This window comes from Canis lupus, chromosome 4 (genome assembly GCF_011100685.1).
Source record: "Canis lupus familiaris isolate Mischka breed German Shepherd chromosome 4, alternate assembly UU_Cfam_GSD_1.0, whole genome shotgun sequence".
Taxonomy (NCBI): Eukaryota; Metazoa; Chordata; class Mammalia; order Carnivora; family Canidae; genus Canis; species Canis lupus.
Genome location: NC_049225.1, coordinates 76,111,457 through 76,129,737, shown reverse-complemented (window position 1 = coordinate 76,129,737; position 18,281 = coordinate 76,111,457). Strand labels below are relative to the sequence as shown.

The 18,281-nt window shown below is 42.6% G+C and overlaps 1 protein-coding gene across 2 annotated transcripts in view; it reads right to left on the bottom strand.

Annotated features, from left to right (window-relative positions):
* The window catches only part of MTMR12 (myotubularin related protein 12), a 73,363-nt gene that overhangs the window by 7,281 nt on the left and 47,801 nt on the right, over positions 1 to 18,281 (bottom strand). For both annotated transcript variants that reach the window (XM_038535402.1, XM_038535403.1), the window contains exons 8-14: positions 16,673 to 16,748; positions 9,918 to 10,024; positions 8,859 to 8,983; positions 7,146 to 7,224; positions 5,644 to 5,714; positions 2,808 to 2,980; positions 224 to 391 (exon numbers count right to left, since the gene is read on the bottom strand). In XM_038535402.1, the coding sequence (XP_038391330.1) occupies positions 224 to 391; positions 2,808 to 2,980; positions 5,644 to 5,714; positions 7,146 to 7,224; positions 8,859 to 8,983; positions 9,918 to 10,024; positions 16,673 to 16,748 (799 nt within the window). The remainder of the gene's footprint in view (positions 1 to 223; positions 392 to 2,807; positions 2,981 to 5,643; positions 5,715 to 7,145; positions 7,225 to 8,858; positions 8,984 to 9,917; positions 10,025 to 16,672; positions 16,749 to 18,281) is intronic.

Here is an 18,281-nt window from a genome sequence, read left to right as displayed (position 1 = left end):
AGGTTCCGAGGGGCGTCTGGGTGGCTCAGTCGGTTAAGCGTCTGCCTTTGGCTCTGGTCATAATCTTAGGGTCCTGGGATCAAGCTCTGTGTTGGACTCCCTGCTCAGTGGGGTATCTGCTTCACCCTCTGCCCCACCCCCACTTTGTGCGCACATTCTCTGTCAAATAAATAAACAAAATCTTTTAAAAAAAAATACACAGGTTCCTAAGAGGGACTCTTACCATGTTAATATCTTTTTGATGAGGCGAATTGAAGAAGAAGGTGCTAAAAATAGGTAAGTATAGACTATCTGACAAAACAGTCAAGTAAGTCTCCGTGAAATCAAATGCTGGGGGATGCTGGTGCACCAGCTGCCACACACAATCTAAGAACAGCAGGAACACGGGAACCTATGTGAAAACAAGATACATATTATTGAGTAGGCACTAAAAGTCCAGGGCCAGCTATCCCAAGGGGCAGCCATCTCAACAGTCGTACAATAACCATCTCTGAGCACTACCTTCTCTGGGAAACAGAGTAGACTCCGCCCCAGTCAAAGCAATGGATATGCTCAACTGAAGTCACATGCCTGTAGATTAGTATCAGTATTTGGCAGTATTGATCTGTGTAAAAGATATTTCAAAGATGAAGTATGTAAAATCTCACTATCGATTAAGCACTGACAGATGAACACTTGCAACTGATTTTGATGATAGGGAACACTCGAACCCCAGTTAAGTGAAACTGTTACCTCCCCACCAAAAGAGTTCCATTCTTCTCATTTGTAGATTACCAAAAAACTGTACTCAAAATATTTTGTCAATATTCCTTTTTCCACCCCCACCACTGATGGTGCAGAAGAAAGGATGAGAAACAAGGCAGAAGCAGCAAAAGTGAGTTTCTAAGCTTTTTTCACAAGTGTACAGATTTTTTTTTTGGCACAGATGTTTTTAACTGATAGCCTCGTTTATTAGCTAGCCAGAGGTGAGTCTGTAATGGTAGAGATAGTTTTCTAGGGTGCTTTGTTATTCACAAAGTATTTATCCTTCTGAGTCGCCAGTGATCCTATCAGTGGGTAAGACAAGCCAAGTCACAGCCTCTCCCTTATGGAGGCTGCTGAGACCTCATGCAGCTAAGAGAGACAGGAGTCGGGAATCCAGTTTATGAATCAAATCCAGGGCTGTACCAATCATATCACAAAGCAGACCACCGAATTTTCCTTTAAAACTCCAATATGGTGTCAACTAAAGTATAAAAATACAATTTAAAAAATTTAAGAGACTGGGGCACCTGAGTGGCATAGTCAGTTAAGCAACTGACTTAGTTTCGGCTCATTTCATAGTTTCATGGTTCGTGGGATCAAGACCCACGTGAGGCTCCCTGCTCAGTGCAGTCTGCTTGGGATGAGCACTCTTTCTCTCTCTGCGCCCCCACCCAAATAAATCTTTAAAAATATACTTAAAAATTTTTTAATGAAAATAAGTTTTAAAAATTTAAGAAATGAAATAAAAGTGGTCACATATTAGAAGAAAAAAGAAAAATCAACAACTCCAACATGTTGATGTTGAGATGCTAAGAAATGTTTATATAACAACTTTCACCCCTCATTTTTTGGCTCAATGAAGCATTTAAACAGAGTGGAAAATATCTGAACCTTATTGTAGAATCAGGAAAATGGGCTCGGAAAGTTTGGACAACTTCTCCAAAAGCTGGGTGAAAGTAGATCAGACTGGATGGGCTCTTGGACTTACATCCCCCTGGACGTGGTACCTGTCAGTGCTCACTTTCTCGAGATACCCAAAACCTACTCTTCTCGACAAAGTATCTGCTCTCTCTGCCCATCATGTTATTTGAGTCCCACTAACCTTGCCAAGTTCCTCAGAAAGACAAAGTCCATTCCAAGACTGAAAATTGTGATTTCCCTTTAGCCTGATGGGACACAGATGAGCAGAGACCAGGCCTGAAAGAAACCTCAAGGCCTAGCTAGAGAAGCTGGGGTCTTCCAGGAACACACCAAGACGTGGAGGGCAGGAGCCATGGGTTCTCCATTCCCATAGCATGCTACGCCAGGCTGTTCCCCACCGCAAGCAATGTTTATTATCTAGAGTAAGAGCACCAGGAGTCCTGCTTCTAGAATACGGGAACTTCGCAGGTGACTTAATTAAAGAAAGTTCACCTGTTTTCATTTTCCCTTCCACAGTCATTAATAATGCGGCCAAAGGAGTTTGCACAGCTGCAGCTGAGGTAAGTACACCACAATCTGGGAAGTCTAAGGGGCCTAAACAATAGCGCTAACTTTCCGATGCCTAGAATTCAGGGTCCGGGCGTGGAGCAATTCACATGGCCAGAAGCAGAAGAGTGGTGTACACAGTGGACACACACCGCCAAGGAGGTCCTGGTAACGGATGGCATTAACTAACCCCATGCTTTAGTCTAAAAAGATTTATGTACTAGCATATATTTTCTGTAAGAAACTTGTATACTGGATATTCATTTTTTTTTTTGCAAAGCCTAATTTAACAGAAACTGTGGGAGTCTCTCTGAATTCATTTTTAAGGTTTATAAGTCAATGTTATTCCCACCATGAAATAAATATCCACCCTTGGTGTACACAATTTAGAAGAGAGGGATCTGAATATGCTTACTAACCTCCCTTTCCTTGGGGAAGGGTTTCAATACTGCTTAAAGAATTCAGAATCCTCAGAGAGTAAGGGGAACACAGCCTCCCTAACACGCCCATAGGCGCACACTCTGCAAGCAGTAACCCTCCATGTGAAGGTGAGTATTAAGTAAGAGACCAGGCACTTCTGTGAGGTGGACACTCACCTCCTCTTTGTCACTTTGACGGAGGTGGTTGCAGCGATCCAGGAAACAGTGGCCGCCCATGATCCACTCCTTCTGGACAAGGCTCTGGAAACCAACCCTGGTTCTGCAGTGGGGGTCCATCATCACTTGTACCAGAGAGGAAATGAGGCAGCAGAGGTCTGAAGCATTCTCCTCTGGGAGGGGCCCCAGCACCAGCAGAGAGAGGCAGGAGAGCATGACATTACTAAAAGCTGCAAAGAGCACTTGCACCCGGCAGCCCTGGTGGCCCAGCGGTTTAGCGCTGCCTTCAGCCCAGGGCCTGATCCTGGAGACCAGGGATCGAGTCCCACATCAGGCTCCCTACACGGAGCCTGCTTCTCCTCCCTCTGCCTGTCTCTCTCTCTCTGTCATGAATAAATAAAATCTTTTTTTTTTTTTTTTTTAAAGAGCACTCATACCCGCACAATTAAGAGCAGGGCTCCCCAAACCAAAGTCTGCCCACTACTGGCAGGTAAGCCCTACTTCCCTGGAGGCAAGGGCCAGAGGGAAACAAGGCAGTGTTTTCAGCCTGAGAGACAAACCGCTCTGGCCAGACTCATACAGGTTCCGGCAAACTCTGGCACTAAGCATGTATCTGCTAACAGAATGAATAAAATGCGGCCTGCCAAATCCCCGGTCAGCACGGGGCATCCTGGGGTGCCACACAATGAGAGCAGAACAATCCACATGATGGGGGGTCTTCTGGGCCTCACAGACCAGCTCAACCTCTTCCAGCTGCTGTGTCAAAGCAGAAGTCCTCACCGGACCCACTGTTCCAAGACGCAGCTGCTTCTCAGACTCGGCTCAGAGCTCCTTTCTGCCATTCCCGATTTCTCCATTGCCTCTACTCTGGAGGAAATTTAAGATCTCTGGATCCCTAATTCCCACCTCCACAATTCTCTCTGCTTCGGGCTGAGAGCACAGAGGTGCCTGCTGCCCTTTGTGTCACCCGGAGGAGAAACACCTTTGGGTCCACCTCCATGCACCCACCCCTGAGCACACCGTACAAAAACCTGGATGACAAAAATTCTGCTCACACGCTTGCTTCATGTGCATTCATGACTCACAGCAAATGAAAGCATACTACCATCCATGAACCTGCCTTAGAATTTTCAGATCCTAAAAGGTAGGGTCTACACCCCCATGGTTTCCTCTTTACAAAAAGAAGTACAACTCAAGTTGCTATTTAAAAATGTCCATGAGGATGACGGTGCTAGTAGCAGTGCACTTAGAGAAACTTGAAAATGAGGTAGTAAGTAGGTAAGGTGTTTCCACTGTGAAAACTCTTTCATTCTGACCCTGTAACTGTGAGGCACGGTTTACAATCCAGGCTTATGCTTGTGCTTCTCTTTATCTTCTAAACGACAAGTCTAAATTAAGGGAACATGTGGATTTAAAAGAACCAGAGTTTGGTCTATGGGGTGCTACTGGTTTTTGAAACAAGTTTCATTTTTAAGTGGATCTTCCTTCTTGCATCTGAAGCATATAAATAGTACGTCATTAGTAACAGGAAGAGGGGCTAGAAAATGAGATTTCAGATGAGACAACTTAGTCATCCATCTGGGAGTGAGTGACTTCTCATACCTTAGCCAAAGATTCAGATTTCGTTTTATGGAACTCTCAGTGGTTCAGTCTGGCCCTGGGTACTTCTGCTCTCAGACTCCAATCTCTATCCTTCCTCCTTTGCACCAGTTACTCAGTACTCTGTTCTGCCACTGGTGGGTAGGTATTTTTCAATTATGTGCTCAGGTCAACTCTCTCATTAGGCTGTAAACTTCTAGATGGCAGAATTATAGAACTCTGCACACGGCAGGTGCTCAATAAATGTCTTAAAATTGAAGTCACTAAGCCAGTTTCAGGTGGAACAGAAGCCCCAGGCAGACTCATTTTCCAACCTGCCCACAGAGGCTAAATTTCAGCAGTCACGGAGTGCATCAGAGCAAGGCAAAAGCCTGAGGGGATCTACTGAATTGGAAGTGCAGTTTATAAGGAGCTGAAAATATTCTAAACAGCAAATATAATATTCTAGTGCAGATCTAACCAATTCCAGCCAGAGGCTTTAAATAAAAGCAGTTTGGGGACACCTGGGTGGCTCAGCAGTTGAGCATCTGCCTTTTGCTCAGGGCGTGATCCCGGAGTCCTGGGATCGAGTCCCACATTGGGCTCCCTGCATGGAGGTTGCTTCTCCCTCTGCCTGTGTCTCTGTGTCTTTCTCTCTCTCTCTCTCTCTCTCTGAGTCTCTCATGAATAAATAAATAAAATCTTTAAAAATAAATAAATACACAAATAAATAAAAGCAGTTTATACCTATTTTTACACATTCTGAATGTTTATGTCCTGTCAGCATGTTAAGCATGTTAATTAAGCCCACTGAGGAAAAGGAATTCATGACCCACAAAGTTTCAAGGGCAACTGCACAAGGTTGTCAAACACAAAGGTATATATAAAAATAACAGTTAAACCAGCCACAGGTTACTTTATAGAAAAGGAATTATCAAAAGATTTTAACTTCAACCAAGTTAATATAAAACAAAACCCAAAGCATTGGAAATGTGAGCTTTGGTGAAGATACCAAACAATTCCTTCTTGGGCTGCAAACAGATCTGCCAAGTTCTAAATGAAGTATTTATTTTTAAACCATAACACTGACCTCAAACACAAAGGATTCCAAGGTCAGGATAGAAAAGAATGGGAGGGATTTCTACACAAGCTCACTCCTTTTATTAGACAATTCCAATTCCATAAAGCTGTGAGTACAGAAATTGAGTCTTGAGTGAAAGAAAATGAAAACCACTCTTTGTTGCTTTAAATATATTACCTAAAAGAAGAACGTTCATGTTTTGTGCTTCTAGACATTCTGCAATCTCTATTGCTTTTTTCAGGCAACGTCTAAATTAGAAAGAGACAAGAAAAGGGGTGTTAGTTCCTGATGGTTCCTCATGGAAACGATGAGAAGTTTAGAGACAGAAAACTGAAGACTAAGGGACACAATCTCATTGGTTTTTCCACTTGAAATCCTCCAGACAGAAAAGAAGCAAATTACCATTTACACTATTCAGATATTCAAGACACTTCATTTGCTAATTAGAAACTGAAAATTTTCAGAAGGAAATCCCAAAATTGATGTTAAAATGTTCCCAGGTGACTTCTCAACTACAAACTCTTATTGAGAACTCACGCCTAAGTCTGGCCCGCGAGTCCTAGTAAGACCCGCCAATGCCCACATCGGAAATTGTGCCCCAGACCACATCATTTAATTCAAGGTCACTTCCAAACATGTCAGTGTGGCTGATAAGATCCAATATGCCCAGAAATCTCTTTTGTCTCTCTCTCTCTCCACACTATTCCTTTAACAGCTTTGATTTTTCTTGACTTATAACTAGGGGCTTCACATACGCTGTTGTCTGCCTGCAGCAGGGGTGCCTTCGTAGCGACTCTTCATTTGGTTAGAGATGCTCAACCTTCTCTACCTACCCCACATAATGAAGTGTTCTTTTCTGTATGACATTTATCACCGTTTACAATAATACATTCAAATTACAGGACAAAAAACAAAAACAAAAACACCAATTATGGGACATGCACCAGGCTCTTCAACAGGTATTTGTTAGTAAGTGTTTGCAGGGCTGAGACTCCTTTTCACACACCTTATTGGCAGAACAGAGAGAGAGATTCCAGGCCAGGTCAAGGGAAGAATTCTTCTCTTTCCTCAAAAGAATCCTAGGGTTGGAGCTATTCTCACACCCCTGGTCACCATTGTGTTCTGTGCTTCCCTTCACCCTCTCTACTACTTAACAGCAACAGAGGGGAGCTATTCAAAATATGCAGTAGGGAAGGGAATGTAATTCTGTCTCCAGGAATCTCAATCTAATTCCCAAACCCAAAATGACTAATTGAGATTAATCATGAAATTATGAGAAAAATGATATTATTTTTTTTCAACAGGTAATATACACGAGACACATAATTCAGAAAGGTATTCAGTAAAAAATCAACATCCCTCCCCCTGGCAGTCCTGGTTCCTGCCTGGAGGCCAGGCCAGCTGCTTCGGTTAGGATCCTGGGTTGCCTTGCCCCCTCCTCTGCAGTCTTTCCATGCCTCAGGTAGAGCCTACAGAGATCTCTTAGTGAGCAGTAGTATGTCCAAAAATTCAGATCAAATGAGCACAGAACACATAACATGTAAAATCCAGCTGAGCCCTGAATAGAACATATGATCTAAGAACCATTAACTGTGAAATATAAATTAATTGTCAATTTGCTTCACTACTTTGAATCAGAGAACCATAAAATTCATGAGCAAAAGAATAGCTTAAAATACCTGATTATATCAAGCCAACTGCTATTTTCCAACAGAGAAAACCATTTTATATCTGTGTCCCAAAATTCCGTACTATTATCTGAAAAAAAAAAAAAAAGAGTAAGAAGTTAGGTCACTGTTCCCTGACACATCTGCCACGCAAAATCCATGCTACCCAAGCCTGCTGTTCAGTCAGTCTCAGACCTGGACTGTAGAATCCAAGCACAGATCTCCGCTTTTAAGAAAAGGACATTTCCAGACTTCGGCTGAAATGGTGTTTGAACTCTATGCCCCAGGAAGGAGGTAGCAGTCAAAAATGGATTTTTTGGATATCTACTGCTCAAATAAAAAGTACCCCACAGTATGTCTATAAAGTCACAGTTTACCTTAGAACTCAACAGGGAGAGTAACATGTTTTAGGCAGAAAATAGTGCCCTATACTGTTCCTACTAGTGATCTGGACTCGGCCGGCCAAAGGGAGAGACCTGGCTTCTGTTAGAACCCTAAATACATGAACACATTTTCCTTGCACGCTCCTACCCCTCATCCCCCCACCTTGATAAGAGAGCCCTGCATTTCATGGATGTCTGATACATGTCAAAGCTGCAAACTCAAATCAGTGACAAGGCAGACGCTTCTCCAAGTCCTGGAAGATGAGGATGAAGTGTAGAAGCACAGTCCTGCAACAGCTAGAGCAGGGACCACTTTACTTTTCAGGGATCCTTTTTATAGTCTGTTACTGGAGAAGTTTCTCTGAATGTGTAGAGCACCCAAAATTTAAGATTTGCAAAAAACAAACCAAAAAACCTACCTACCCCCCTCAAAAGACCCCCAAAACCAATGAACTAGTGCAATGGGACTAGTGCAAAAGGGACTCTCTGCCAAGTCCCTGCTTTTTATAAATCTATTTTATAACACACAACGCAATGTGTTCTCATTAGAAGTGGACACTGCTGTTTCCCCAGGTATCGTATTCATCTTTATCTCAAACGTCTCCATAGTCAGTGCCTATGATGGAAATGCCATAAATGGTGGCTGAATGAATGAATCCTCAAATAGATGGAATTTGTTAGGCTATGAAATCCAAGTTAGGAAAAATTACCTGTAAGTGTGACTAATCTCAGATGGTAATACAGACTCACTGAAGAACGAGAACAGGTAACTGAACAGGTTAACCAGGATTCCAGTCCTAAATTGTTCACAGTGGGCAGCCTGGGCAGGGAAGTGGGGGTGGCTGGGATGTGCATATTTCATTTCCTACACTGTCCATTTCTGCTTAATCAGAAGGAAAAAGAGATGTTTTCACTTAGGGTGGGGGTGGGAGGGTCCATTCAAAAAACCACCAATGAAAATAAACAGACCCTTCGTTTTTCTAAGTCACTGTGAGACAGCCTGTGGATGCCGGTATTGCACAGTTACACAACTTTTAAAGGGAGAAGCCCATGTTCATCTCTGGACACCTGGGGTGCTGGAGATGGAGATAGAAAAGAGGTGGGCCTGTGCTCATGGCCATGAGAAAGGGCAGGGGGGCAAAAGCCTGGAGAAAAATGGGGGGGCGGATGTGGCAACAACACGGCCTCTTGGCCACCAGTCCTCCATGCCATGACACCAACCCTCATGGCCAGGAGCCCCTGGTGCATACGGAGCCCAGGGAAAAGGCACCAACTTTCACCTGATCCACATGGCATGTTCTTCCCCATGTGACAGAAAGATTTTGCTCAGCATTCTTCTCACCTATCAGAAACAGCTGTTTAAATTTAGAGTATGCAGTCTGGATGTCCTGCAAGGACAGGAAGTTGGTTGACAGGTCTTCAGTTTTAACAATTTCATAGGGTGGCCTGTGGATGGTCTTGTAAATTCTAGGGATCAAAAAGTAACATGAGATTAGAAAAGTAGATGTGGAAAAAAAAAAAAAAAAGAAAAGTAGATGTGAATTAGAAATAGTTTATTTGTCCTGAGCACTTACAGGACTAGCATAGGACTGTCGTTCCCAGTCAGCAAAGGAAGCATGTAGAGCACTTGCTGGCCCAAGATCATGAAGATTATAAACTGAAAGAGCCATGATTTGAACCTAAGGCAATATAACTTCAAAGTCTTCTTCTTTTCTGTTTTTAATTTACCCACTTTGGGTTTTTTTTAATATTTTGAAAAAAATTTTTTTTTAATATTTTGAAATTTTTCAAAAGTATTAAAGGACAGTGACATAGGCCATGAGCTAGACCTGACCAATGTTACCACTATAGGCATCATGCCACTACCCCCTAAATACTTTGGTGTGCATCTCTAGAAACAATGTGGTTGACATTCTTAATGATTATGTTATACTGTTATCCTTTCAAAGTTTCATCTCTACACCCAGTGTGGGGCTTGAACTCATGACCCCAAGATCAAGAGTGGCATCCTCCACCAGCAAGCCAGTCACGTGTCCCTCCTTTCAAGGTTATTAAAAACAACCACTTTGGGATCCCTGGGTGGCGCAGCGGTTTAGCGCCTGCCTTTGGGCCAGGGCGCGATCCTGGAGACCCGGGATCGAATCCCACGTCGGGCTCCCGGTGCATGGAGCCTGCTTCTCCCTCTGTCTGTGTCTCTGCCTCTCTCTCTCTCTCTCTGTGTGTGTGACTATCATAAATAAATAAAAATTAAAAAAAAAAAGAAAACAACCACTTTATGTGGTATTCTTGAGCATTAACTTAGCAGGTAAACAGGAGTGAATGTACTATTAAGAACTGTTCCCCTGCTTCTGGGAAAACAAGAACTAAGCTAATTGGTAACAATATGTAGACTAGTACTGACCCATCCAAGAAGCTCTTTTGGATTTGTAAACTGCCATCATCCTGTTCTTTGGGCAGTGCTGACATTTTCAAAAGGGCACATCCATTGTGGCAGGACCAGCACCATATCTGCAAAGGGGAATACAGGTTTTTCAGTCATACACAATCCAGCAGGAGTCAGGTAAGCTTAGCATTTAAATTCATACAGGGAAATGTTTAACCTCAGTAAGAAATGGCTGGATATATTCAACTTTGTTAAGCCCAAGAGTAACTATGTACAATGAAAAACACTGATTTAGTCTTAAAACAAACCAGGTCAAGACAAGCACACTCAGCCTCGCCTATGGTCTAACATATCCCTCTTGACTTGGCTCTCGTGCTGGGAGCCTGGACAATGGCATCACCACCATTATTAGCACAGTAGCTCTCACTGGAGCGCAGCTTGCTCTGTCAGGCATTTTACTCAATTAACCCATTTGATTCTCACAGTCACGCTCTGAGACAGCTATGATCCGTAGCCCCATCAAGAGCAACAAACTGAGGCTTGGAGAACCAAATAACCTTCTCTAGCTACACTTAAAGGTTGCAGCATTCTGACTAGACGCCGTGCTCTAGCTGGGTGGCAAGAAGGGGGCAGTCCCTGTCAGCAGAGAAAGTTCACCTGGAAAGAACAGAAAGCTGGCTCCTCAACAACCCGTACACGCCAGGCACTGCGCTATATACAAAGGGGATGTGAAAAGTGCTAAGATACTGTGTCTGCCTTCGAGGAGTTTATACTCCCAAGGGAAATAAATTTACAAACATAATGAAAGGTAGGATGTGGTAAATGGGAGAAGAGAATTTCAAGGAACAACAAAGGAAGGCAAGAGAGGAAGAAATCATATAAATGACCGTACGTGATAGGTTCAGGTGTGCAGGCACTTTTCTGGCTATGGTGGGAGTTTTTGTTTGTTTGCTGTTTTGCAGGAACAGAAGGAAGTAAGAACTAATCTTGGGACAAAGTAATCTGTCGGTGGAGCTGGGGGTGGAGGAGAGGGCAAGGCTGGTTGGGGCAGGTGAGTACACCTGTGGACTTTGTGCTCTATAAAGGCCTGGTTAAGCATTGAAAATGGCTATAGCCCAGCAGCCGCTCTGCTGACCAAGTCCTCAGCCTTAGCTCGAAGGTAAACCGAGAGGAAGAAGATGCCTTTTATAATTCTGCTACCCAAAGACGGTACCATGTGCTACTCATCTGCAATGAATGGTATAAACCACACACTGGCCATGCTAGCAGCAGAAGCCAGGGCCATGAGGTTCAAGATCAGCACACAATCCAGGTGATACTCCACACTAACTCAGAAAGCCAGGAAACGGAAGTGGTTTGGGGTTTCAGGGGAAGAAGACAGATCAATGTTGGGTATATTAGGCGTCCAGTGCCAATAGGACAGCTGTGTGCAGATATCCAGAAGGCATATTAGATGGGGGTTACAAGTTTAGGAGGGGAAGGCAAGACTGGGGATCTGGACATGGCAGCTGGCTGCCAGCTGACGTGGAAGATAGGACACCCCGACCCAGGGAGTGAAGACAGAGAAACACAGAACTAAAGGAAATGCTGAAAAGCAAGGACTCTCCTCTCAGGGCCAAGCCGTACTCCGACTTTTTAAGATTCAATGAGGTTGGAAGTGTTAGGACACTGAGACAACTCAAAGTGCCCTTTGCTGCCTTCCCCTCCTTTTCAGTGTCATGCTAAGCAACGTACAGAAACTACCAGACAGTTCCTAGCCCTCTGCCAATGGTGGCAGTATTTTGAAAGCCTAAGCAATCCTGTCCCCCTAGTTGGTGCAGCTCACTTGGATAAAAGGGGAGACACTCTAAGCTATGACTAGGTGACAGGTTCTAAGAAATTATGTGTCCTTTATCCTTTTGATCTCTCCTCCTGGGGTAGAAAGAGTTGGCTCTTGGTGATATTCAACCATCAATAGCTCATTTTCTTTTGCAGGTACATCCATACCGGTCTCACTTCCTCTGAGGCAATTCCCTTACTGTTCTCTATTTGAAAAAATAAACAGAAAATAAGCAAAATTCTTGGTGAAAGACAGACTTCTCATTGGAATTTAACAAAAAGCATGTGTAATAGGTATAATTTCTGTCTGGTGTCTTAGTATAAATGTCTTTTTTTTTAAAGATTTTAGGGGATCCCTGGGTGGCGCAGCGGTTTGGCGCCTGCCTTTGGGCCAGGGCGCGATCCTGGAGACCCGGGATCGAATCCCACATCGGGCTCCCGGTGCATGGAGCCTGCTTCTCCCTCTGCCTGTGTCTCTGCGCCTCTCTCTCTCTCTCTCTGTGACTATCATAAATAAATAAAGATTAAAAAAAAAAAAAAGATTTTATTTACTTATTCATGAGAGACACACAGAGAGAAGCAGAGATATAGGCAGGGGGAGAAGCTAGCTCCCCATGGGGAGATCAATATGGGACTCAATCCCAGGAATCCAGGATCACGCCCTGAGCTGAAGGCAGATGTTCAACCACTAAGCCACTCAGGTATCCCTTAATATAAATGTCTTGACAACAGACATCAATCACTGCTTATTAATCCTGTTTAACTTTTAAAATGGAAGGAGAATTTATTCATTACTTGATCATCTTAAGGTATCTCTCTTAATATAGCCAAAGACAGAGCTTCAGAGGAACACCTACAAAGTGGAAGCTAGAATGCAATGTAAGAAGGAAGAAACCATTAGGGAGGTCAGAGGACCAAGAGAGCACAGTGTGTCCACACAAGACAAGAATTTAGAAACAAAAAAGGTTGAGACCATAATCAGTGTGACACCTGCAGTGCTGGTGTGGAGAGGTGGGATGTACAAGGCCCGCTGACTTCTGGAGGGTCTGTCAGCAGAGCAGGGAGCAAAGGTCATGGTAAGAGAAGAAATGAGTAGAGTCAAGTAGGGAAAATTAGTATCAAGTCTTTAAAGATGTTTGTCAGTTCTGGGAGGGAGAACAAGGCAGTAGCTTAACTCACAGAGGGGGGGCTTCTTCAGGGGGAGGCTTGAGTGTACCTTCAGATAGAGCGGAACACCAGGAAAAATCCATGGGGCAAGGGGACGACTGACAGAAGCAGGCTCCAGACAAGGCAAGGGCAGAGCCAATCAAGAGCCAGGCAGCTGTTTAGATTCAGGAGAAGCAAACAGAAGCACAGAGAAAAACAATGGAAGTGAAGGGAGAAGCCAAGGGAGGTCTTGTCACTGGTTGTCTAAGATCCCATGGAAGTAGGGTAACATCATCTCTCAGTATAAAAGAATGGAATTACAAACTTAAAGAGAATGAAAAAAAATGGCTTACACCAGCCCTAGGGAAGAATGATACAAGATCCAAAAGGAGTTAAACAACAGACTGCTGAACAGAAGAAAGGCCCAATTGAGGCAAGGTAACATATGGCTTTCACATATCTCATTAAGTAATACTCTGCTGTTCGGTTTGAATAATCTTTATGGATGTTCACTAGCTCCACAGCCAAGAAAGATCAATACTCAGGGACTGGAGAACAGTAGAGGGCAGAGGCCAAAGTCACTAGAGTGGCAGCATGGATATGCCTGAACTTACAAATGATGCAGGTCGTCACTGAAAATAAGAAAAGGCAAAGAAAAGTACACTAGCTGAAAAATCAGGATGAAAAAGCATGGAGATACAGAAATGTTCTGGAACTGTAAAGTGGTAATGGTTGCATAACAATACGCATACACTAAGTGCCATTAATGATAAATTTTATGTTATGTATCATGAGAGCTCTGTGTTCCCTGGGGAAATGTGTAAATTCCATCTTGTATAATATTTTTCTCTTGTCCATTCATGTAAACCCCACCAACAACTTTCAGGACATATCTAAAAAAGTGAAGGGCATCCTGAGTGGCTCAGTGGTTGAGCGTCTGCCTTTGGCTCAGGTTGTGATGCCAGGGTCCTGGGATCGAGTTCTGCATCTGGCTCCCCGCAGGGAGCCTGCTTCTCCCTCTACCTATGTCTCTGCCTCTCTCTGTTTCTCATGAATAAATAAAATCTTAAAAAATAAATACAAAAAAATTTAAGAAGTGAGAACCCCTGCTCACTGTTTCTATCAAAGTTATGTTGCTGGCTCCCCAGCAGGTCTCATCAGAACACCTATTTTTCTCAGCCTCAAGGCCTGGAGAGAAGACAGTATCTAAATTTCATACAACGCTCGGTGGAAAGGCAGTCTACTCACACTCGTATAGACAATTGATCTTTTGTCTCTTCCCACAGAGCTCACCTTCTTTTCCCCAATTCATCTCTGAAAGGCTTAAAGAACGAAGACCCTTGTTTTCATTCTTCCAAAATAGCAATTCTCAAAATGTGGTCTATAGATAGAGGGCAGGGGTCCCAAAACCCTTTTGGGTGGTATGAGAATAATACTAAGAGGTAATTTGTCCTTTTCACTGTGTTGACATTTGCACTGATGATGTCAAAGCCGTGCTGGTGCCTGGGCCTAGTCAAGGTACTGCTATCAGACAGCACTGGCCACCAATGTATTCTTTGCTACCATACACTCGTAGGCAAAGAAAATGTTTTACTTGAGAATGTCCTTAATGAAGGACTAAAAATTATTTTTATTAATCTTGACCATTACAGATTAATATTTAATATTAGCATGCTTTATATTTTATGTGATGAAGTGGGAAGGAAGCACTGAAGCACAACATTTAGCTTGAGGAAAAGCATTTATGTGACTGAGGTGAGAGGTAAATGAACTGTTCTCTTCATGGAATTCAAAGAACAAGTGAGAGTCAAACAATGGGTGTTCAGACTTTGGTATGTGGCAAGCGTTCATCCTCCAAAATAAAAAAACAAAAAAGAAAGAAGTGACCCTATCTCTTCAAGGAAAACAACCGACAAACTGGTAAAATGATAAATATTGAACTTTCAAACAAAACTTATAATTGTGGGGATGCCTGGGTGGCTCAGTAGTTGGAACATCTGCCTTTGGCTCAGGTCATGATCCCGGGGTCTTGGAATCAAGTCCTGCATCAGGTTCCCTGAAGAAAGCCTGCTTCTCCCTCTGCCTGTGTCTCTACCTTTCTCTCTGTGTCTTTCATGAATAAATAAATAAAATCTTAAAACAAACAAACTTAGAATTGAGGAAACTAATCTCTACCTCTTGCTAGACTGCTTCCCAAAATATACAGATTCTTCTGATGAGACAAGAGTGATGTTAATGAATGTGATTTTTATAGAAGGAAACATGCTAATATTTGGATGATCTGTATAACCCCAATTCCCAAATGACCACTATGTAATATCATACAATCATGCAGGTTTTAAGATCTATTCCAAATACAAGGCAGACCCCATGGATTTTAATTTAGCAAAGAATGAAAAATTCATTGATCATGTTTTCAGATTCCTTATGCAATTAACCTTTATGAAACCACCACTTATCATTTTTTTGGTGCACCATCAAAGAACAATATTCTCAATTATCTGAAAAGGCTAATAAATATTCCTCCTTTTCCCAAATATGGATCTGTGTGAGGCTGGATTTTCCTCATGTACTTCTATCAAGCCCATACTGCCTATTACAACAGACTGAAGAAAGAGGCAGATATAAGAATCCAGTGGTCTTCTATTTTCAAAACTGTAAAACACTGCAATTCTATGTTTTTGTTTTGAACAACAGCTATTTTTCATAAAAAATTTTTTATACTGACATGTAAGTTTACTGCTAAAATAAACTAAAATGTTGTTTTAATTTGTCATATGGCAAATATCAAACAATATAATCCACATAAACAGAGAGTCTTTGAAATCCTCAATAGCTTTTTAGAGTATACAGTGCTGAGATCAGAAGTGTGAGAACCACCACTCTCAAAGGTTACAAACTAGTGGGACATGAGCTGACTCTGGGCAACTCTGTCTTTTTTTAACATCTGAAGCAGATGCATACATTTAGAAATTGAGAAAAGTCACGACTCACATAAAAATCCTAATCTCTGGCTTCCCCTGAGAAATCAGGATATTTGGCAAAACCAGGCCCATATTCCCACATGGCACAAACTGGCTGGCACAGAGGAGCAGCTCCCCTTAACTCAAGTGGAGGGTCTCTGGTTCACTGCAAGGACCAAGCTCATTACCTGCCCTGCCTACACAGGCTTCTGGGCATGTGACCCCATTAAACATCTCGCCTCCCATACAGGAGTGACCTTTTCAGTGAAAAAGCCATGAGCACAGTACAGCATTTATTTGTAATTCTCATTCCTTATTAAATTCCCTGAAGGCTTGGCAACTCTCAACCACCAATTAGAAACTGGAATAACTGCCAGAGTCTTGCTTTCTTTGATCAGTGACACATTAAACATGGCTCCCATCCCAGTCTATTCTGTGGAAACTAAGTAAGTTCTCCATGTTGTCTCTGGAAGAAAACATGGCCACACCCACTCAAAAATGAAGAGTGGGGCCAAAAAAGAATCTTAAGCCCTACGACCCTCAGACTTATTTTGAGATTTAGCCTCAAATTGATTTCAGGTATAAAATCAAGTTGGCTTTCAACAGTAGGCAGATATGTAATCCTTTTCAATCTCTGAAATGTTTTTGCTAAAAACTCGACTGCATCTGTGAAAACTTCAGAGCTGTCCCAGGGAGCCTCATGTCTGAGACTCTTTTAGTGAGTCCCTGAGATATTTTTGGATCACTTTTGGACAGAGGACCAAAGCCAAGGGTTTTAAATAGAATAACTTGCCAGAATGGGTTGATGAGCAACCCATGGCTATTAGGGTTTCCAGATGTACTTACTGGTATGCCGTGACCCTGAAAGCGTAGCACGTCCTCTTCAGGAAGAGAAATAGGGACAACAAAGTATGCTGGCAATCTAGAAGAAAGAGAGGTCATCAGTTTTTGTCCTGGAGTGATGCACTAAATATGAAAGCTCAACTTTAATGAACTGAGGAAGTGAAGCAAAGTGATAGGGCACGAACCTTATTTCAAAGTTAAAGAAGAACCAGTACAAATGAACCATCTCTGGCTAAATCAGTTGGGACTCTGGGTTCAAATCCTAACTCTGCCTCTGATTCTATGTGACCATTAGTTAAGCCCCCCACTTCTCTGGGTCTGTCTCTTCATCCTTGAAATGAGGGGAATGGAATATGTGATACCTAAAAGTAGATGAATTCCAAAACTGAGAGAGATCTTTCTTGTCACACGGTGGCAATTAAGCACTCATGTTTTCAGGCAGACTAAAACATAAACCAATAATTATGATGACTGATGCCTAGACATTTTATCACGCACTCTGACAACAAACATTTAAGTGCTTCCTATATGCCAGACTTGGATTCCTTAACACAAATTATTCATTTAATCTTCCCAACAACTCTATGAGGTATGTACTACTATTATTCCATTTCACAGATAAAGAAACTGAGACAGTACCCCTAAGGCCCTTCACAGGTAATACCACTACTAAGCATTAGTAAAGCTATGACCCAAACCTAACCAGTATGACTTCCGTTTCTATATGAGAAAACTTAGGTTCTAAAAATAACCTGCTAAGTGGTAGGATGTGGGAAAGTTAGGTTTTCAGAGTTGCAAATATCAAAGATATACAGGGTCACCACCTCTTCCTCTAGCTAGCATATGCAGGTTTCGATGAATAAGAAATGTGCTAAGTTGTATCACTGTGGGGCTGTAAACACTTTGCACTCAAAGAGCTTGAAATAAAGCCTCATGGGAGATAAGAAGGTGTCTATAGTGCAAAAACTACAATGGAAAATAATCAGATGGCACCTGTGTGCATGTCACATGTTTAAAGTAAATTCCTTAAGTATTAGATGATGAGACAGGGATCCCTGGGTGGCGCAGCGGTTTGGCGCCTGCCTTTGGCCCAGGGCGTGATCCTGGAGACCCGGGATCGAATCCCACATTGGGCTCCCGGTGCAAGGAGCCTGCTTCTCCTTCTGCCTGTGTCTCTGCCTCTCTCTCTCTCTCTGTGACTATCATAAATAAATAAATAAAATAAATAAATAAATAAATAAATAAATAAATAGATGATGAGACAGATGGACTTTCTAATTTGAAGAGGTTGGAATTTGAATGTGATCATCTTTAGATCTAATCAATTCACAAGGGATGGAGCACATTTTAAATACCAACAAAATCCAGATTACAGGAAACAATCAGAAAATAGCCTGGTTTCTTCAAATACATTGCAAGAAAACAAATAATGGTAGGAAGATCTATAGATTAAGAGACTTGAGAAACCTATCAATCAGTTGCAACATATCAATCTCACTGAGTCTTAATTAACGGTAAAACAGATAAAAAGCGGGATCCCTGGGTGGCGCAGCGGTTTGGCGCCTGCCTTTGGCCCAGGGCGCGATCCTGGAGACCCAGGATCGAATCCCAC